The following is a 22,002-nucleotide window of genomic DNA, read 5'->3' on the forward strand; positions in this document are numbered from 1 at the left end:
TGGATTATTAAAAAGAGTCTGGGAGAGCGTAGATGGAAAAGAAAAGACATATCTGACAGTCCTTCCTCGAAAACGTATTCCGGAAGTCCTTAAAGCTGTTCATGGCGGTGTCGGCGGAGGACATTTTGGAGTTAGTAAGACCTTGGCAAAAGTGAGAGAACGGTTTTACTGGCTGAACAGTCATCAAGATGTTGAACGCTGGTGCCGACAGTGTGAGCAGTGTTCGTCAAGCAAGGGCCCAAAAACCCGGACAAGAGGAAAGATGATGCAGTATCTTGTTGGTGCACCTTTTGAACGAATTGCCATAGACGTAGCAGGACCCTTTCCTACTAGTAGCTCCGGAAACCGATATGCTCTTGTTGCTATGGATTACTTTAGTAAGTGGCCCGAGGTTTATCCGATTCCAAACCAAGAAGCAACGACAGTAGCTGAAGTGCTGTTCCAGAACTGGATTTGTCGATTTGGTGTACCCAGAGAGATACATTCAGACCAATGAAGGAACTTTGAGTCACAAATATTCCAACAAGTATGCCAGTTGCTGGGAATCAATAAGACCCGTACAACCCCACTACACCCTCAGTCTGATGGAATGGTTGAAAGATTTAACCGCACATTTGAAACCTATTTAAGGATGGTAGTAAACTCTAAGCAAACCGACTGGGATACCTGTATACAACCATTCCTATTGGCATATCGTTCTTCTATCCACAAGTCAACTGGAAAAAGCCCGGCAAAAGTTGTCTACGGTGATGAACTTCGTCTACCTTTGGACATTATTACTGGAAGACCCCATAAGTCTGAAACCCTGGAGGAGTACGTCGACCATTTACAAGAGCGTTTACAAATTGTTCACGAACAAGCACGGGATAAACTTCATCTAGAAAGTAACAGAATGAAATCACGTTATGACATAAAGGCAAATTCTACCGGTTTTAATCCTGGGGATAAAGTCTGGTTATACAATCCACGGAGGACGAAGGGCAAGTCACCAAAGCTCCAGAAGGATTGGGAAGGTCCATTCAATGTGGTCACCAGAATCAACGACGTGGTGTACCGTATCCAGCGACATCCGACAGCGAAGATGAGAATTGTAAACATCGTCCGGCTAGCGCCCTATCATGACTCAGGTGGTCCCATGTTTGATCGGGACGATCAAACTTAAGAGGGGAGCAGTATTATGAAAATGTAAATACGTTAATTATTCTGCTAGTTTTTGTACAATTTTATTAGTATTCTGTAGTTAAAGTTGATTCGTAGGGTTTCTTTAGGGTTCTACTTACGTTTGGTTTATTATTTTCATCTATAGTGTTTAGGTAGTTCATCTTGTGTGAGAGCCCCATTTTGGCCCCAATTTAGGTTATTTAGGTTATATTATTGTAAATCCCTGTAGTTCTAATTTTTTAGAATTTGTATACTTGCTTGCTTTGACTGTCAGTATTCTCGTAAACTTATTGGTCTCTTTGGGCAAAAACAATGAAGATAATTCTAAATATTTCGAAACTGTTCCATCGGGTTTTAAAAAGGACGCGCTTCGTGACAAATCATTCAGTTTTAATTGTTTAGTCAGTTTTTACCTTGGAAACAATTAAACGACAGTCAAAGCGAGTTAGGTTAGTGTTTTTTTGACGTTGACAATAAAAGTGTGTTCCCGAATTTCGTTACAATATGTTATTGAATTAAATGTATAAAAATTATTATAATTGGTAGTTATGGCCACAATATTGACCACTCCAATGTATATATATTTTCTTACTATAATATTAACGTTGCTTTATATCATCTTTCGCTGTATTTGTTAATTTCGTCTATATATTAATATGTAACGGCCTTATGCCTCAATCTTCGTTGTACCATACTTGCTGCTTGTACTAATTGTCAAATAAAAATTGTTTTTTAAAACGTGCTTCGCACAATAAGAAATATAACTTGTTATATGTATTTTTATTTTTAATGTTTTTTTGGAAAATTATTGGTTTTTGTATGTAAATATTTATGCTAAATAAAAATTATTACTATTATTATTATTTTAAATTTCATGCCAAACGGCAATCGCACTCCTCCCTGGGGAATTATGGATCATTCACTTATCCCACATATCAGAAGGATAAAGCTCTGATGGGGTCTGATGTCCTTTCGCTGTTATCGGACTTTGTTTTTACCTTCATTTTCAAGTAATACATTTAAACTAAAATGACATAATATGTTTCTTAAACTAGTTGACGTTATCTGCATTCCCATGAACTTTATTACTATTCGAGATGTGGATAATAGTGTATTACTCTTGTGTTGACACAATAATATGGTACCTTGGCTGCTGATAAGAGGTTTAGTTTAACTGCTCTTGATGCAGTATCTTTACAACTAGATCATACTGTTCATTATTTTCCGTTGGTGCAAAAGTTTTACATCCTTCCGGTGACATGATGAATAAACTCCGTTGTCTCACATCCATACCTACATTTGTCACTTTGTACCGTTGGTCACATACGATCAACTTTAAATAATTTTTTGTTGGTATTACTTGATCTTGGACAGCCACAAGAAACCCTTCAGTTTTGGGGAAAAACCGCAAAAAAATTTAACCAGTAATTCGACGCCGCTATGTCGACATACTCTTGTTGAATCTCGTGAACATGGCATCATGTAGTTGTTTTCCCATACAAACTTCAGCCTCTTCTCTATGTCGGCCATTCCTCTTCCTCTTATATGTCGACGTAGTTCGTTCTACGGCACTGCGCGGATAACGCGTATTGGCTTTCGTTAGGAGTGATTTAGCCTTTCTTTGTAAATTTTCGATGTCCGTTTTAGTCCATCCTATAATACCAAAAGATTAATGACCGGACTCCATATGTATTAGTAGCGTTAAATAAGTTTCTGTTATTAAGACTTGTTTTCGGGATTCGTAGCATTCTTGTAGTGAACTTAGTAATAAGCTTTTTCTTTAAAGATCTTGAATTGCTATTATTAACCCTTCTGTCTCAGGAAAGAGTTCGCCTCGAGAGAGCCACCTGTTGGATGCCTCCTTGTCGATATTAAGTTGGTTGAAGTCGTGATAATGTCGACCATGTAACTCTTTTTAAGCCCATTCCTCCATCTTTGTAGTGTCCGATTTTACTTCAGACGTTAGTTCAGGCGAGGCGAGGTGAAGAGGCGAATAGTTCTTGTCTGCCTTCGCAACGGTATTATGGAGGCTTGAGGTTCGAGCTTTGGTGTAGAAAAACTCTCGTAAATTACTTACTTACTTTACTTATATCGGGAATAGTAGATTGCTAACATCGACTTGACCTCGTCCTCCCTCTCTTCTCGCCAACGTCATTCGGAGAACTGATGACTTTGGGTGGTGACAGTTATGTTTGGTCATAAGGGTACGCGTGAGCCTTTGAATTTCTTTCAAATCCGTTTTAGTCCATTTGATTATTATTATTATTATTATTATTATTATTATTATTATTATTATTATTATTATTATTATTATTATTATTATTATTATTATTATTTTTATTAATATTATTATTATTATTACATTTACATTTTTATAAAGAAAAAGGTTTTTTGAGCGTCAATAGACTCATATCACAAAACAGTTTAAACTTTATTTCATCCTCGACACGTGATTCGTTAACGAAGTATCCAAAATTAGCGACCCTGTTCTTCGCGATCTTAAAATGCAAAGAATGATAAGAGGTTATTTTGGAGTTGGTAATAAATAGTGAGAGAGAGGTTTTACTGGTTGAACAGTCATGATCATATTGAGGGCTGCCGACAGTAAAAAAAAAAGTATCTGTCAGGAGCCCAAGAACCCTGACCAGAGAAAAAGTAACAAAAGAGTAATAGACACGTTATGACATAAACGCGAATTCTACCGGATTTAATCCTAGGTACACAATCTGATTATAAAATCCATAGGCGGACGAATGGCAAATAACCAAAGCTTTTGAAGGATTGGGAAGCTTAATTTCATGTGATCGCTAGTATCAATGACATGTAATACCAAATCCAGCGACGTCTGACAACGAAGATGAGAATGGTAAACATTTTCTGATTAACGCTTTATCATCATGACTCAGGTGTCTCCCTCTTTCACTATGGATAATTGATAGGGCCGATAAAATTTAGAGAGGAACAGTGTTATGAAAATAAGTTAATTATTCTTACAGTTTTTATATTCTTGTGCTCCTATTTTGTAGTTTAGGTTGGTTAGTTCAATTAGAATTCTACTTAAACTCAGTTTAATAGTGTCATCTGTGGGCGCCAATGTAGGTTATTTTATTATCTAATTTTATTAATAATGATCTTTTTATTTATGTAATTACTTGTTTTGACTGTCAGACTGTTATGTCTTGACTACTACACTTAGAAATATTGAAAATTAAACTGCTTATAATAGATATTTTTACATAAAAGTCAATGGCGTATTTAAAAAAATTTTTTAGAGCACTGTTTTAAAGATTGGACATAAACTAGGTATTTTATAATTGGAACACCCTATAAGGCAGAAAAATGACGTATATTTTAACGTCAAATTCTTGAAATTTCTTTTCTGAATATATTGATGTATTGATGATGAACCTAATATTTAATAAATTTTAGTTTCAAAAATCACAAAAACTATATTTATATTTGTTTTTTTAATAGTAGGTCATGAATTCTCTTAACTACTCAAAACTACTTCAGATCTTTGAAGCAGATCTTTCCATACAATTTCTCATATTCTAGTAGATATATGAGCCAACAACTTCAAAAAAGTACCTTATTTGAATACGATAAAAAATAGAATTCAGAAAGTTATATATAGAATGTAAATATCGAATTTCTGTAGAAGGTGAGAATCCAAGAGTTTTTATATGACTAATTTTCTTTACTATTATTACCAACATATAACAATTCTTTTTACGCACTAAACGAATAATCTATTTTGAGGACTACGATACATTCTTAGGCAGGCCATTGGATAGCTTTGTTTATTAGTGGACTAAAAAACGGGGAAAAAGTCGCTTCCTTCTCGATTTTTTTTTGAGGTACAACCACATATGGTCTTTACAAAATGATAGAGTAAGTCCCTGGCTACCTGGAATTGGCAATTATAACATTTTTTAGCAGAGACAACATTTTTTATGGCGAAATTAGTCAAAAAATCTGTCAAAAAGAATTTTAATACTTTTTTAAACATACTTCGCGATATCTCGGGAACTAATTAAGATATCAACTTACTTTTTTTTTCCTCAATAAAAGAAATATTATCGAAAATAACTGCGGTATTTTTGTTAGTGTGAAAAACTTAGTTTTTTTGTAAAACTAGAAAAATGTTTAATATCAACATTTTCGGCATAGCTATTTTCAGTAAGCGAGAAACTTTTTTATTTTAAGATATTTAGCTATACTATCTGCATATGAAATAAAACCATAACATCAACAAGGTTTTAAAAAAAAAGAAATCAGTAATCTAAGTCTTTTAGTTTCCGAGTTATAGCGAGTTAAAATCGAAGCTTTTCGTAGCCGGGTTTAAAAGATTTCTACTGCCTACGCCGGGCCGGGCGGCCGCGCCGCGCGACAGCAGTATTATTGATATATCCTACATAAACGAATATTAAGCCAGTGAAAACCCGTCCGTAATAGACTTTTTAGTGAGGGTGCGGGAGTTAATGCTTTTTATGTGTTTTTATACTTATATTCAATTCTATTTTTATACTCGTTCAATTAACTGTATAGACATTTCTGTTTGTTGTTTTGATATTCTTTTCTGTTAAAATGGAGTGTCTATTTTGTGAGCAACCTCTGCAAGAAAATGACAAAAGTGTACCACAAAATCTAAGGTTACAAGGATTAAAAACAATTATAAATGCAGCAGAAAAAAGGAAAGACGTTTGTTCCCAGAAGATTTTGAAACAAAAATATGACATTCTAGCCGGGAAGCTTAAGGTAAAATTTCATTCAACCTGCAGACAAACATTTATTAGTTTGCAAAATCTTGGATATTGTGTTTCTCAAAGCAATGAAAACGAAGCGACCGAGGCGTCATCGTCTCGCACAAGATACCATAAAGATAGAATCCTAGGAAAATGTGTCTAATATGTAACAAATCTGGAAAAACAGGTAGGTTGTTTTTTTTGATTTTTTGATAAATTTCGTAAGAATAGAAGTTTGCGCTAACCTGAAATCTCAAATTAATCGCCAAAATAAATATTTGACGATTTTTCTGTGGCTATACAACCAATGCCTAAAATTCAAAAACTATCCAGGCTATTTTGATGCAACTTAGTTGGTAGTTTGGATTGGTGAAAAGCTATTATATTTGTTAGGTTAAATTAACCGTTATTTATAAAGTAAAATGACGTTATTTGTTTTTTTTTCTTATTCAGGAACCGGCAAAGTTACGCACTCCAAAATAATCCAAGCTGCAGAAAAACGACAAGATATTGAGATGATTTCAAAATTAGCTGGTTACGAGGATCTCTTTGCATATGATGCAAAATATCATAAAACGTGTTATTGGCAGTATACAGGGTGTCATTGAAATGGTGTAAAAAAATTCGGGGGGTGATAGTACTCCTAAAAATTTTAAAAAAAGTTCCTATAACTATAGGGCGGAAAATGCATATTAAGGGAGTTAGGGGCACTGAAAGGGTAAATTTAAAAAACGGTTTTTTGAAATTGTAGGCTTAAAAAACGAGATAAAATTTCGAAAAAAAATCCTCTGCCATAAATTTTGACCCAAAATCAAATGGTGATACTGAAAAATAATTTGGAAAATCGGAAAGGGTAGTTTTTGCAAGGGTAGGGGGTTAATTCGTGAATAACTTTTTTTAGGTTATTTTATTCGCAACGCGGGTTTATATTTTAAAAACTACATACTTTTTCCTACAAAAAAGGTACTCTTGTTGCACATCGCCCAGAACTATGGTTTTCGAGAAAATTGAAGGCAAAAAGTTTGCTCTGATGGGTTGCTAACTGGTTAAACAACATAAACCTATGAAAGTTATGGGGTTTCAAAAGTAAACACGTAGTTATTAAATAATTAATTGAAAAATCTAAATTTTATGATTTTTAAAACATCTTATTGCTTTAAAAAACGAAATAAACCAATTACCAAAATTCCTTATTAAAATAATGCATTTCTTAATTCATTCATAGTAAATGTTCAAAGTGATCACCATTCATTTCAATGCAGACATCTGCTCTTCTTCTCCATGATCTGCGTACCCTGTGGAATATCCCTGGGGTTGTACGAATTTGATTGGAACAGTCGATAATGCGTTGACGTAGTTGCTCTTCAGTATTAATCGGCACAGGAATTTTGGTAATTGGTTTATTTCGTTTTTTTAAAGCAATACGATGTTTTAAAAATCATGAAATTTAGATTTTTCAATTTATTATTTAATAACTACTTGTTTACTTTTGAAACCCCATAACTTTCATAAGTTTATGTTGTTTAACCAGTTAGCAGCCCATCAGGGCAAACTTTTTGCCTTCAATTTTCTCGAAAACCATCGTTCTGGGCGATGTGCAACAAGAGTACCTTTTTTGTAGGAAAAAGTATGTAGTTTTTAAAAAATGAACCCACGTTGCGAAGAAAATAACCTAAAAAAAGTTATTCACGAATTAACCCCCTACCCTTGCAAAAACTACCCTTTCCGATTTTCCAAATTATTTTTCAGTATCACCATTTGATTTTGGGTCAAAATTTATGGCAGAGGATTTTTTTTCGAAATTTTATCTCGTTTTTTAAGCCTACAATTTCAAAAAACCGTTTTTTAAATTTACCCTTTTAGTGCCCCTAACTCCCTTAATATGCATTTTCCACCCTATAGTTATAGGAACTTTTTTTAAAATTTTTAGGAGTACTATCACCCCCCGAATTTTTTTACACCATTTCAATGACACCCTGTATAAGCTTGTCAAAATAAACACGATATGACTACACGATTTCAACCAATCAGGGACCAAGATGAAATTCTTTTGTCAGAATCAGAGTCAAATAGTTTTTTAATATATCTCCTAAAAGAAACGTAAACGAAAATCTGCGAACTATTGGAGAAAATGAAACCCTTATTTTGCATAAAGCGGCGGGAATCTTAAAGAAGAAAATTAAAGAATTTAATATCCCGGAGAACAACAACTATCCAATTCCAGATGATATGAATCAGGCAGAATTTGAAAAGCAAGTTCCTAACGAGTTGCTTCAATTTGTGTCATGGTTAAAAGATGATATTTGCTATGAAAGTGTGAACGACAAAATAATATCACAAGCAGCTGTTCCATGTAACATAATTATGAGTCTTCATGACAAAACATTTAGAAGAAATAACTTTCAAATGGGCCTAGGAATTTATATTTATCATTTAGTACGAAGTCAGAAAATTTTAGACATTTTATCAAATATTGGTTTAAGTTGCAGTTGCATAATGATATAAGACAGCTAACAACTTCCGTAGCAAACAAAAAAATCTCTCCGAAAAAACATTCCGATACTCGTAGATTTGTCGATGAAAATATTACCAAAGGTGGAGCATATTCCTTAAATTATCAGAAGAACTTGATTTCACAATTCAGGAACCATCACATTATCCAAAACCTGCCAAACGTCCAGATTCCTTTGAAATCAAATCTGCTATATTAAATCGAGAAAATGACGATTATTCAAAGAAAATTAATTTAATATGGAAACTGTTACGATGTTTTAAAGATACACAAACATTTCTAAACTGGACTGACTTCAATAACATCTTAGCTAATAACAAAATTTCCATGTCAGATATATATTATTTGCCGTTTGTGAATAATCCACCAACATGCTATGATACCATATATATACGTAAATGTTACGATTAGTTGAACTAGCTAAGACAATAAATCAAAATCATATAATTATAACTGCAGATTTAGCTATATACTCAAAGGCTCGTGAAATTTTATGGAATAAACCTAACGCCTTACATGAAAAGTTACACTGACTCTTGGAGGAATGCACATCAATATGGTTCTAATAGCAAGTATCGGTCATATTTTTAGTGACGGTGGTCTTTTCTCAATTTTGACAGAAACAGATGTTTATGCCGAAGCTACTTGCAAAATGATGCTGCAAGGAAAACAATATTCGAGAGCTATTTGTGGTTTAACATTAGCTGCAGATGCACTTTCCCGCTTATTCTTTAAATCCTTTGTTGAATGGCAAAATGATTTAGATGAAGATACGTGTGTTATTACACCTGACTTAAAGAAAGATATAAAAACCCTTATAGAAAATTTTCAAAATTCTGCATTTGACAAAAAATGTTTTGAAATTTTTATTGAGAAAATAAAGCCTTTACAATAAGTTATGTCTAAATTTATTATCGCTGGATCATCTATTTCAAATACCTTTAAATACTGGTACTCATTTCTTGAAGCAGTCGACCTTCTGGACATTGTTGGCGATTAATAAGATCAGAGAGAAATGAAGATTTCGAATCTCATTTATGCGCTGTAAATGATATTTTTTCGTATTTCTCAGCAGCAGAAAGAAATTTATATTTAAAATGGGTTCCTGTGTATCTATCGGATATGGAAAACTTGAAAGAAGAGTCACCGACCATGTATGAGTATTTAGTAAATGGTAATTTCGTTGTTAAAAAAACCAACGATAAAATATTTAATTGTGTAGCTTCTGACATGGCTCTTGAGCAATCAGTAAATAAGGACTGTAAAAGTTCGGCAGGTGTTATTGGATTCTCTCAGAAACCTAGTGCTCTTCTTCGCTGGATAACAACTAGACACGTCTTAGGAGAATATTCAAAAAAATTTTGAGGTAAAATGTTTACTTTATTATCTTGTCGTGCCATCTTTTCTGATACATTTTTACATTTCTAGATCTAATTATTGCTGAAAATAAAACACAAATCAAAGAAGGAGGTAAAATGGCAATTAAAAATGAGGATGATATTCTGCGAATGACAAAAAGTTTGGAAAATGATTGATGTAACCCATTTGATTTACAACATGTGCCGAGTCAGTTAATTAATATATGCACAGGAAAAATTGCGGATGAAGAAACTAATAACAGTTTAAATATTTTTTTTGAAATAGCACAGGGGCATGTGAAGACTTTATTGAATACTTTACAACAAAACTTTTGGAATCCTATCAAACGAAACAAAATTTCTACTTTTAACAATGATAAAGGCAAAAAAATTATTTTTTCAAAAAAAATATTGGAACAGAATGTATGTTTCGGAGAATTATTTGTGCAGCTAGATTTCAAGAAATGGATCTTGTAAATATACTGTCTTTATGTCTTATGAACTAACAGTGGTGCTGGCATCGCTGTTTCACGACGACGGTTCTATGAGAAAAACAGCAAAGTCGGAACTTGCGAAAAAAATTGAAACATTTACTAATACTTTAACAAGTTGTCCGTCCGTAGACTCCTTTATTGTTGATGGAATGGTAACATTTCAAGAGTTACATCCTTCTACTTTTGTCACTTTCAATGATTTAGAAGAAAACATGGAGCAAAAAGAATTACAGTAGTGTTTGATACTTATTTAGCTAATTCGTTAAAAAATTGAGAACGACAAAGACGTGGTGATTGCAATAGTGAATTCAACGTCGCCGGTTCTAGAAAAGTACCTAAATACCGAGAATTTATAAGGTCTTTAGCGAACAAACGATCATTATTAATATTCATAACAAACTATTTTTTGACAGAAGTACCAAATTTACTAAACGATTATGAAATCCTAGTTGTAGCAGGTGGCTTTAAAAATCTCCAACTTTGTTTTGAAATAAATAAAATTAAAGGGCCAAAAGAGATAGAAGATCTAAACAGCAGTCAGGAAGAGGCTGATACAGGACTGATACTCCACGTTTTAGCAGAGCTAAAACCACATAATACAATTCTGGTAAAATCTGTTCGGTGTCCTGATCTTACTTTTACATTTGTTCTGTGAAATATCAAATATGTCCCTAAGCAATATATACATACAATTGGGACATGGCAAAAACTTACATTTCTTATCTATTAACAATATTGTGAAAAATGTAGGTGCAGGAATGTGTAAAAAACTATTGGTAATTCATTGCTTGACTGGCTGCGACACAACAAATGCAATGTATAAAATAGGCAAGAAAACAGCGTTTGATGTATTATATAAAAATATTGATTGATAAATTATCTGGAAAATCTCCCATTTTAATCAGAAGATAAAGCAATGCAAGTTAGTATCAAGTATACACTTCATTTGTATAAAAACAAAAACAAAAATAATGCTTCCTTGAATCAATTACGATGGTATCTGACAAGAGAATCAAATCGTCCAGCTTCCGAGTTGCCTCCTACTGATCATGCTTTTAGACAACATTTAAAAAGGTAATATATTTTTATCACCCATACTTTTATAATATACCTACCTAACAAAAAAATAACTATAAATATTTAAATATATCTTTTATTCTTTTAGGTGTCTGTATCAATTAAAAATTTGGTATAATAGCCACATTCCAAAGATGCCAGTAGAAGATCCGACTCTATACGGATGGACATTAGGGGAAAATAGTTGGATAGCCAATTTTTCTTCTCAGGAACCAGTGCCTGATGAAGTTCGAAAAAATTTGTCGATACCATGTTCCGATAGAACGTGTCACAATAAAAAATGTACTTACATTTCACAATGGCTAAAATGTTGCAGTGATTGTAAATATGCAAATTGCAGTAAAAGCCTGCAGGAAAGTGCATCAGATTGCGAAGATTATTAACTAAGGTAATAATTACGTAGGATATTTTTAAAATGTTAACTTTTATTTGCAAATAAAATGAATAATTTAACAATAGTAATAAATAAGTTGTATAAAATAAATTATGTATATAAAACTGTTTGCTGTAAATGCACGATGCTTCATCGGATGCGAGAAAACATTCAAGTTCAACTCGCTATAACTCGAAAACTAAAAGACTTAGATTAGTGATTTTTTTTTAAAACTTTGTTGATCTTATGGCTTTATTTCATACGCAGATAGTATAGTTAAATATCTTAAAATAAAAAAGTTTCTCGCTTACTGAAAATAGCTATGTCGAAAATGTTGATATTAAATATTTTTCTAGTTTTACAAAAAAACTAAGTTTTTCACACTAACAAAAATACCGCAGTTATTTTCGCTAACATTTCTTTTATTGAGGAAAAAAAAAGTAAGTTGATATCTTAATTAGTTTCCGAGATATCGCGAAGTATGTTTAAAAAAGTATTAAAAATCTTTTTGACAGATTTTTGACAAATTTCGCCATAAAAAATGTTATCCCTGGTAAAAAAATGTTGTAATTGCCGATTCCAGGTAGCCAGGGACTTACTCTATCATTTTGTAAAGACCACATGTGGTTGTACCTCCAAAAAATTTTTTTAAACAGTTTTGCACCTTTTTCAGTGCACTATATACCGGCATTGAATTTTACAATGCAATGCCTAATGAGTTAAAAACTTTAATTAATTATCAATTTAAGAATAGGTCTAAGTTATTAATATTAAGTCAAGAAACTTAGTGGTCATTTTTTCGTAATGTAATAGTGTAAAATATAATATGTTAAGTACCTGCTTTCACTTTATTATCCTACTTTTTTTTTGAAGTTAGCATTATATTTGGTATGTGATTTTTTTTTTAATTGCATTTGTAGATAATGCAGTAAGTAAGCTTAGTACGCTCATATATTATGGTATATTATGACCTTATTGTTCTTATGTTAAAACAATTAGTAGTACTATAGTAGTTGACTAAGAGTAGCAACGGCAGTTAAACTTTGCCATCGCTAGAACTGGATGTCTGATAGAATAGATTGTTTTGTATTTAGAAAATTGTAATTTTTTTGTATTTATTAAAAGACGATTTATTATTATTACACAAATTTATATCTTAGAAACATTCTTTTTTTATTGACAACGTCTAGAAAAGTCTACAAAATCAAACTACTAGAATTTACAATAAAATAACTTAAATAGCATAAATTGAGTCCCAACTAGTAATACCGGTAACTCATAAGAACTAGACCCTATAGGTAAAAATAGTAAACTAATCCTTAGTAGAACCCAAAATAAATATAACTGACTAACTACAAAATAAGAGCAAAACAGGACAAAAACTATGAGAGAAATTAGCGTATTTAGATTTTAATATTTTAAACTTTGTTTTTTTGAAGGTGGTAGACAATGGTACAGTGAAAACATCTTGTCAAACTTGCATTGTCTTATTTATTTAATGTAACACGACGTTTTTTTCATTTTAAATTTTGTTTATAATTTCTCAGATCTTTAGTAGAACTGCCCTAAATCATTTTGGGAAAATAAACACAATATAATTTATAAGTTATAAAATTCTTGTTTTAATTTATAAAATTGTTTAAAAACGCCAAGTGGTTTAAAGAATGGGCTAAAAAGCAGTAGTTCTACATTTATTGCAACTTACCCTTTAACATAAATATCCGATTTTTTTTCACCAGTGTAGAAGTCATCCTCCTTTAAACTAATTTCTTCTGTATTCCATATGATCACCCTAAGTTCATATGCTATAGGTTTCCGTGGTTTAATATCTACTTTTTCAGGTACTGGTATATCTAGTCGTTGAAAGATGTCTATCCAAAGTTGTAGTTTGCCCTAATTAAGAAAAAATCCAATTTTAGTCTAATTTCTAAAATAATTTAATACTAATAGCGCTGATTGAATATTTGAAGAGATACGCAATCCTGTGTTTTAAAATGTACCCGGTTAACTATCGATTACCTTCCAGTTTTATTTACCGAGTGCAACCCAAGGCAAACCCAGGAACAATTTATTAAAGCTGCTACGTTTTTACTACGTCTAACTACGTTTTTATTAATTTTTTCTAAACATAATATAATGCAATAGTGTCATTTAGGTGGTCAAGTGACGAGTGATCTATACTAATTAAGGGTAGAGGCATGCTAAAAGTTACATTTTATTAACAAATAATTAATTACTTAACTTTACTAAAAAGTAATATACAAAAAAATATGTGAGAGAAATGTTAAGATATAAGTAGTAACGTAAATATAAAGAATAATTAAAATAATTCATAAGACTTAATATTTATGGTAATATAACCTTTTAGTCAGTTAATATTTCGACATTTAATTTTTTGCAAAAAGTAATTCGTATTGTCATGTGATTCTGGTTTGTAAAGCCCGCCAGTATCTCAAAAAGAGTAGTGATAAAGGGTTTTAAGTGAAGGTATTAATAGAACTCGATAAAATATGGAAAATAGGCTACATTTTAACTTGCGATACAGGCAATTCCGTAATTACCAATTGTTACAACTATACTTAAAACTTAGAAAAGTTGGTAACAAAAAAACGTTTTAGAAAAAAAATTTGGAGGGAGACAAAAAAAATTGTTTAAAGATCCCGCCTCATCGTTATACAGGATGTCCTAAATAAGAATCAGCAGTATAGAGATCTCAGAAACGATAAAAGATAGAGGTGGTATAATTAGAGAAAAGTTGCGCAAAATAGTTCTTGATTAAACGCAACCCTAAAAACTTTCAAATACTTCCCAAAATTATTTATTAAGATAATATATTATTGTGACCACTTTTTCTCTCCTATACGAGGACACCTTTAAATTTAAAATCAACAACGTTACATTCTTTAGAGGGCCATCATCAACTATTTTTCCTTGTCGGTGACATTTTGGCCATTTGCAGTATTAAATTGCCCTTTTAATTACCAATGAGGTATCCTGTATTTCCAATGAGTATTACGAATCACTCCTATAAAATTATATACATATTTCACTTTCGCTCCTGGAGCTCTTACCGAAATTACATGTTGAAAATGCAAGTGTAATACATCGTTGAAAAAGTTATAAAAGGGCCTATTTAAGATTGCAAAACTCCAATATGGCGCTCATAAGAAAGTGAAATGATTTTATGAAAATTGTATACAGGATGACTTTAATTTAAAAACTTGAAATGGCTATATATTAAAAATGAAAAACTGAATAAAAAATGCTGAAAATAGTATCTATAAAATGATAGGGGAACAAAAACAAGCATATTATCTCACCCTTATCTGCAACCCTTTGAACAGGGTGAGATACACCCCTACAATCTTAAATAGAATGATACATCATCTGAACATGTCGACGATCAACGATATATCATCATCAACGATACTTTGCTTTGTATCTACTCACACACTTCTTATTACAGAAAATAAATTCTCTAGAGCATCTTGAGTATGTGGCCTACTTAAGGTAAACAACCAGTTATTGACATTTCACCAATCATTGACACAATTCTACAATTTTCCCTAAAATAAAATCCTGTGTTCCAAATTTTTGGTGTTTTTTGTGCTCCTTAGTGTAAAAAATAAAGTAAGTAAATTTTTGTGACCCATTTTAAAAATTTTGCATTAGTATGTATTGTTATTTTCTGTGGTTTATTTTTGTTTAAAAGGTTAAAAGTAGATAAAATGAATTAAAAAATTTCCCCATATTTATTTGTTTACAAGAATAACTGGTTTCAAGGACTATTCCTTCCACCAGTTATTGACACAACTGTCAACTATTGGTTTTTAATACTTTTGACCAATCATATTTTGAGTGTGAAATACGTATCAAGACAATGTTGCCAATATTTTATTTTTTTTAAACAAAGTAGGGAAACCAGTAATTGACACTTGTGTCAATTACTGGTTTCCATCATTAAACCATTTGTCATCATTAAACCTGTAATTGACACTTGTGTCCATTACTGGTTTAATGATGACAATATTTAGATGAGCCAAAACTAATATATTTAAGTCCTGCTTTTTCAGAAATATCGCCTAGAAGAAATTATGCCTCTGACGAAATGACAGCTGCACTGGCGGAAGTAAGCAATGGTGGGTGTACCAGTTGCAGTGGCTGCTCGAAACCACCATGTTTCACGTACAACCCTACTTCATAAGATGCAAGGAAAGTCTGAAATTGTTTGTACCATGGGGCCCTCAACAATACTTAGCAAGCATAAGGAATATTATTAAAAATTATTTAACCCTATTGGTTAAATGGATTATTGAACTATCTGAAAGACATTTTCCCGTTTCAAAAATGCAGCTTTTAGATTCAGTTCCAAAAATCATGAGTCATTCAGAACGGGCAAAATCGTTTACTAACAATAATCGTCCTAGCGACAAATGGTTTTTGCTATTTTTGAGGAGATATCCGGAAATTTCACAAAGAATATCACAGAATTTGACAACATCCAGAGAAAGTGTAACTTCAGGACAAATTCGTAAATTGTTTTAGGAAATAAAGGAGTATCTAACGTCCCATGATCTCTATCAAGTAACTGATGACCCCAAAAGGGTATTCAATGCTGACGAAAGCGCGTTTTACCTCTCACCCAAAGGAGGAAAAGTGTTAGCAAAAAAAGGAGACAAAAACATTTATCGTGCAGCAGGAGATGATAAAGAAAACTAAACTGTACTGGTAACAGCTAATGCAGCTCGTAAATTGCACCGCCGATGATAGTTTTGGCCTATGAGCGAATTCCATGTGCCATAGCTTCAAGTGTACCTAAAGATTGGGCATTGGTTACATCCGAAAATGGGTGAATGTGTTCAAGCAGTTTTTATGAATATATCACCAATATATTCAATCCATGGCTCATAAAAGAGGGGATTCAAAAACCTGTTCTCTTTTTTGTAGATGGCCATGTGTCCCATTTAACTCGCCATTTATCAACATTCTGCAGTGATATATCCCAATTCTACACACTTTCCTTCAGCATTGCAGACATTGCAGTATTTAGGCCCCTTAAATTAGCCTACAGAAATGAGGTACAGAATTGGAGGATGGAGAACTTTGGCAATAGGCTTCAGAAGATGCACTTTGGAGGTGTGTTTAAAAAGGCGCTGGAACACATTAAACCAGAAACCATTCAAAATGGTTTTAAATCTTCAGGTTTATGCCCCTTTAATGTTTACAATGTACAGGATTGACCAAGAAAAGCTAATTACATTCAGGAACTCCTTAAACCAACATTCTTGGGATGGTCCAGTGGAAGATAAGCATTTATTCAAAATTTGGAAAAATTGGACACTAGAAACATGTTCAGATGTTCAACATGCAGAAGTAACAAATGAAAAAGGGGCCATGGACTCGGTTGCAGATAATCGATTTAGCCATTCTCCCACTAATCTTGCTCCTGCTTCTGTTGCCGAAGATCTTTGCACTTCAACAAAAATAACTGATGATCAGCCGAGCACATCTTATAATAACAATCATGACCAGCAAATGGTCATGATTGAGGGGTTTCAAATTCTCCTTTCAAACCCTTAATGCATCAAATGTTCCAACTCCTTTTAAGAAGGCGTTATTTTGGCCCGACCCAAAACCTCAAACAAAAAAAAGGAAAATGAGGGAAAAAATTCCATCTGTTGTCACCTCTAATGCATGGAGAAAGTATCATGCCAAACAACAAAACGAGAAAATAAAGAAAAAGAAAAAAGGAAATTTGAAAGGGAACAAAAACTTTTAAAGAAGAAAGAGAAGCCACAAGAAGAAAGTTCTGGTGAGGAAGAAGAATAAATAGAGAGTGGAACTAGTTCGGATGATATAGACCCCTTTGAAGATCCAAACAAATCTTTTTGCCAAGTTTCTAACGGAGACATTCAAATAGGAAATTGTATTTTAGTGAATTTTCTTGGTGGCAAAAGAAAGAGCACTACATACCGATATGTTTGTATTGTGCAGGAACTAGTTGACAATGATGACATTAGGGTAATATCAATGAAATCTTTGGGTGGAGACAAAAAAATGTTTGTGTGTGATGAAAATGATGTGTCATAATAATATATTAAAAAAATAGTGTTATTGGTGTGTTGCCTACCCCTGATTTATTATCTTCTGGTGAGCGAATTAAATATGAATTCAAATTACTCTTGGATGTTTTTGAAGCTTAAGTACTAAAACAAAATAATATATCAAGGTCAATGCATGTCATTGTATGCATGTGCATAGATGTTTGTATTTCATTATGTTTAAATGAAGCTTTTGTAGTATATTTCCAAAATATACAATATCACAGTACTTTTAACTGGTCTTTTATTAGTGACTACTATTGGCTGTCAATCATTGGTTTTTTTGGATATGATGATGTCAATAACAGGAATTTTGACAAAACTGATTTTTAATATTTTTTGCCATTTATTTATATTTTTAAAGCTTTTCGTTGCATTAATTGCTTAAAGGAAACATTAAACTATATGTTGTAGCAAAATTTTACTGCAAAATGTTATATAAAAAATATTTATCATGATTTTCATGAAATACCCCCCTTGTACTGTCAAAAATTAGTTATTTACCTTATTATACAAGGAGTTTGTTAAATATTTCAGTAAAACAAGGACTGAATTAAGAATCCAAATAAATCTGTAAATGCAGTAAATTTTATTTCTTTTTTTATTATCTTCAATTACTTTAGTTGAGCTAAAATAATTAAGCCCAAATCTAAAAATATTAAGAACATAAATTTAAATTACTTTAAATAATCTATGATCAATAAATACTAAATTGACTTGGAGTATAACACATTCTTTATAAATCTCTGAGGTATTGATTTAATATAGTTTTAAATTTGCTTTTGTAAATCTATATTTTTAATTTTTTTAAAATTAAATTACATCAGAAATAAGCTACCTAAAAAAATAATACCTAGCTGATAATTTTACAATTTTCGAAACTCCTTTTTTTAAACTAATGAAATGAACTAGGTACTGCTCTGTCAAAGCTACAGTATCTAAAAGAAAAATTCACACAAAATAACTTGTGGTTGGATATATACATAACAGCTAAGCTATATATATATATATATATATATATATATATATATATATATATATATATATATATATATATATATATATATAATATATAATATATATATATATAATATAATATAATTAAATTCTATTTATATATATAGATATATATAAATAGAATTCAAGATTTCATTATTTAAAACTACATCTGTAATAAAAATTGTATGGTAACCGAACCTCTATTTAAAGTACAAAAATATAAGAATTATATATAAAGATACCATACTTCTGTACCACAGTAGTTTTGTTTTGTATATTCTCACCTGGCCCTGTGTGACTATAAAAATGATGAAACTATGCTGACAAAAAGACGGATAGAACCGAGCCAGTTTTAAACCTTTTTTCCAGAATTACTTTGATATCAGGGTATAGTTAAACCAGACCAAAATGAAAAAGCAAAAACATTTTATTTAAGTTTTTGTAGTAGTCAAAGTTGTAGTAGTTAATATCACAGTACTTTTAACTGGTCTTTTATTAGTGACTACTATTGGCTGTCAATCATTGGTTTTTTTGGATATGATGATGTCAATAACAGGAATTTTGACAAAACTGATTTTTAATATTTTTTGCCATTTATTTATATTTTTAAAGCTTTTCGTTGCATTAATTGCTTAAAGGAAACATTAAACTATATGTTGTAGCAAAATTTTACTGCAAAATGTTATATAAAAAATATTTATCATGATTTTCATGAAATACCCCCCTTGTACTGTCAAAAATTAGTTATTTACCTTATTATACAAGGAGTTTGTTAAATATTTCAGTAAAACAAGGACTGAATTAAGAATCCAAATAAATCTGTAAATGCAGTAAATTTTATTTCTTTTTTTATTATCTTCAATTACTTTAGTTGAGCTAAAATAATTAAGCCCAAATCTAAAAATATTAAGAACATAAATTTAAATTACTTTAAATAATCTATGATCAATAAATACTAAATTGACTTGGAGTATAACACATTCTTTATAAATCTCTGAGGTATTGATTTAATATAGTTTTAAATTTGCTTTTGTAAATCTATATTTTTAATTTTTTTAAAATTAAATTACATCAGAAATAAGCTACCTAAAAAAATAATACCTAGCTGATAATTTTACAATTTTCGAAACTCCTTTTTTTAAACTAATGAAATGAACTAGGTACTGCTCTGTCAAAGCTACAGTATCTAAAAGAAAAATTCACACAAAATAACTTGTGGTTGGATATATACATAACAGCTAAGCTATATATATATATATATATATATAATATATAATATATATATATATAATATAATATAATTAAATTCTATTTATATATATAGATATATATAAATAGAATTCAAGATTTCATTATTTAAAACTACATCTGTAATAAAAATTGTATGGTAACCGAACCTCTATTTAAAGTACAAAAATATAAGAATTATATATAAAGATACCATACTTCTGTACCACAGTAGTTTTGTTTTGTATATTCTCACCTGGCCCTGTGTGACTATAAAAATGATGAAACTATGCTGACAAAAAGACGGATAGAACCGAGCCAGTTTTAAACCTTTTTTCCAGAATTACTTTGATATCAGGGTATAGTTAAACCAGACCAAAATGAAAAAGCAAAAACATTTTATTTAAGTTTTTGTAGTAGTCAGTGACAGCCCATATATAAATTTGAAATACAACTAAATATAATCTGAAGATATTTTATATTAATATTTTTTTTATTTTTCAAGGTGTTTTTACAATTATTATTTTAAATTAATAGATTAATTATCAGTGGCGAAGCCTCAACTTTTTTTTCGGGTAGACAAACAATAAAAATCGTTAATTAGAAACAAAAGTGTATTCAATATTATTCACTTTAATGAAATAGAGAATGAAAGCGCATAAAATATTAACTCAAAGAGAAAAATTATGTAGTGATATAAAAAAGAAAAAAATAATTACTACTACCATAAAAAGATAGATAGCTAAAATAAATACTTACAAAAAAACACAACTAAAATACAATTGCCAATATCGAACACTGGTTCATAAATAACCACTAAAATATCCACTAAAAAACCTTTTCTATACACCCAAAAATAAAAATAGTAAAAATACCACTAATTATTAAATTACTATAGCACGCGCCCGGACCAAATGCCAAATGCAGATTTATCAAAACAAAACAAATCTGAAGATGTATTAGGGCCGGCCGACCAAATCAAGCCTGTCCATAAACAATAACCCTGAACAGCATAATAAAATTGCTGGCAGTGTTGCCGCAGCGGAATTTTATAATGTACTGATTTTTTTTTAAATGTACTGAATTCAGGACAAAATGTACTTAATTGAAAAATAAACTAAAAACATGGTTAAATAATCTGTTAAAAATGCCTTAAAACTTAAACAGTAAAAAAAAAACACATTTATTTTCATTTTTAATTAAAAATTTCATTTTCATTCATTTTTAATTAAAAAAAGTACCTATTTCCCTTTATAGATTCTTTGCTAAATAAGAGCGCCTCTACAGTTTTTGTTTCTAGTTTGTTTCTATATTTAGTTTTAATTATACTTAACATTAACAACACTCTTTCACTAGTAGAGCTTCCATTGGGTAAGCTGACAATTGCTTTGAACAAAACTATTAAATTAGGAAATACGAATTCCCCAGTGTAATTTTAAAATTTTTCTATATGCAAGCAAAATGACCTCCTCATTATTATTAATTTACTCATTAATTTTATATTCATTTAAAAGGGGCCATTCTAGGTTTAGGTCTTCAAGGGGTTCTTTTTTAATTATGTTGGGAAACTCTGCTGCTAAACGTTTGATATTTGGTTAAGAATTTTGTTAGAAAAATCTACCCTTGTTCTTATTTCATAACACAAGTTAATATAAAAATTAAGACAGTTAAGACGAATTTGATGTATTTCAATTTTTGATAGATTTGTGTTTTTTTCCAAGGTAAGTTCAAATCCTGCACCATAGTAAATATGTTCAATATTTCTCAAATAATCTGGGTTTTTTGGATTTATACGGGATATATCAAGACTATCAACAATTTCGTTCTTAATGTAAAATTTAAAAATCATCTTATAATTAGCAGTTATTGTAGGGATCCATGTATTTCTCTATTCGTATCCATGTATCTCTCATTCGTCATTCTAGGACGTTCACTTTGGAATTCCAAATTCATTT

At 31.1% G+C, this 22,002-nt stretch overlaps 1 protein-coding gene across 5 annotated transcripts in view; it reads right to left on the reverse strand.

The window, feature by feature from the left end:
- Window positions 1-22,002, reverse strand: part of LOC126747250 (otoferlin) — a 228,244-nt gene that overhangs the window by 49,308 nt on the left and 156,934 nt on the right. For all 5 annotated transcript variants that reach the window (XM_050455768.1, XM_050455771.1, XM_050455770.1 and 2 more), the window contains exon 27: window positions 13,426-13,613. In XM_050455768.1, coding sequence (XP_050311725.1) covers window positions 13,426-13,613 — 188 coding nt within the window. The remainder of the gene's footprint in view (window positions 1-13,425; window positions 13,614-22,002) is intronic.

The sequence above is a fragment of the Anthonomus grandis genome, chromosome 19 (assembly GCF_022605725.1).
Source record: "Anthonomus grandis grandis chromosome 19, icAntGran1.3, whole genome shotgun sequence".
In the NCBI taxonomy this organism is placed as follows: domain Eukaryota; kingdom Metazoa; phylum Arthropoda; class Insecta; order Coleoptera; family Curculionidae; genus Anthonomus; species Anthonomus grandis.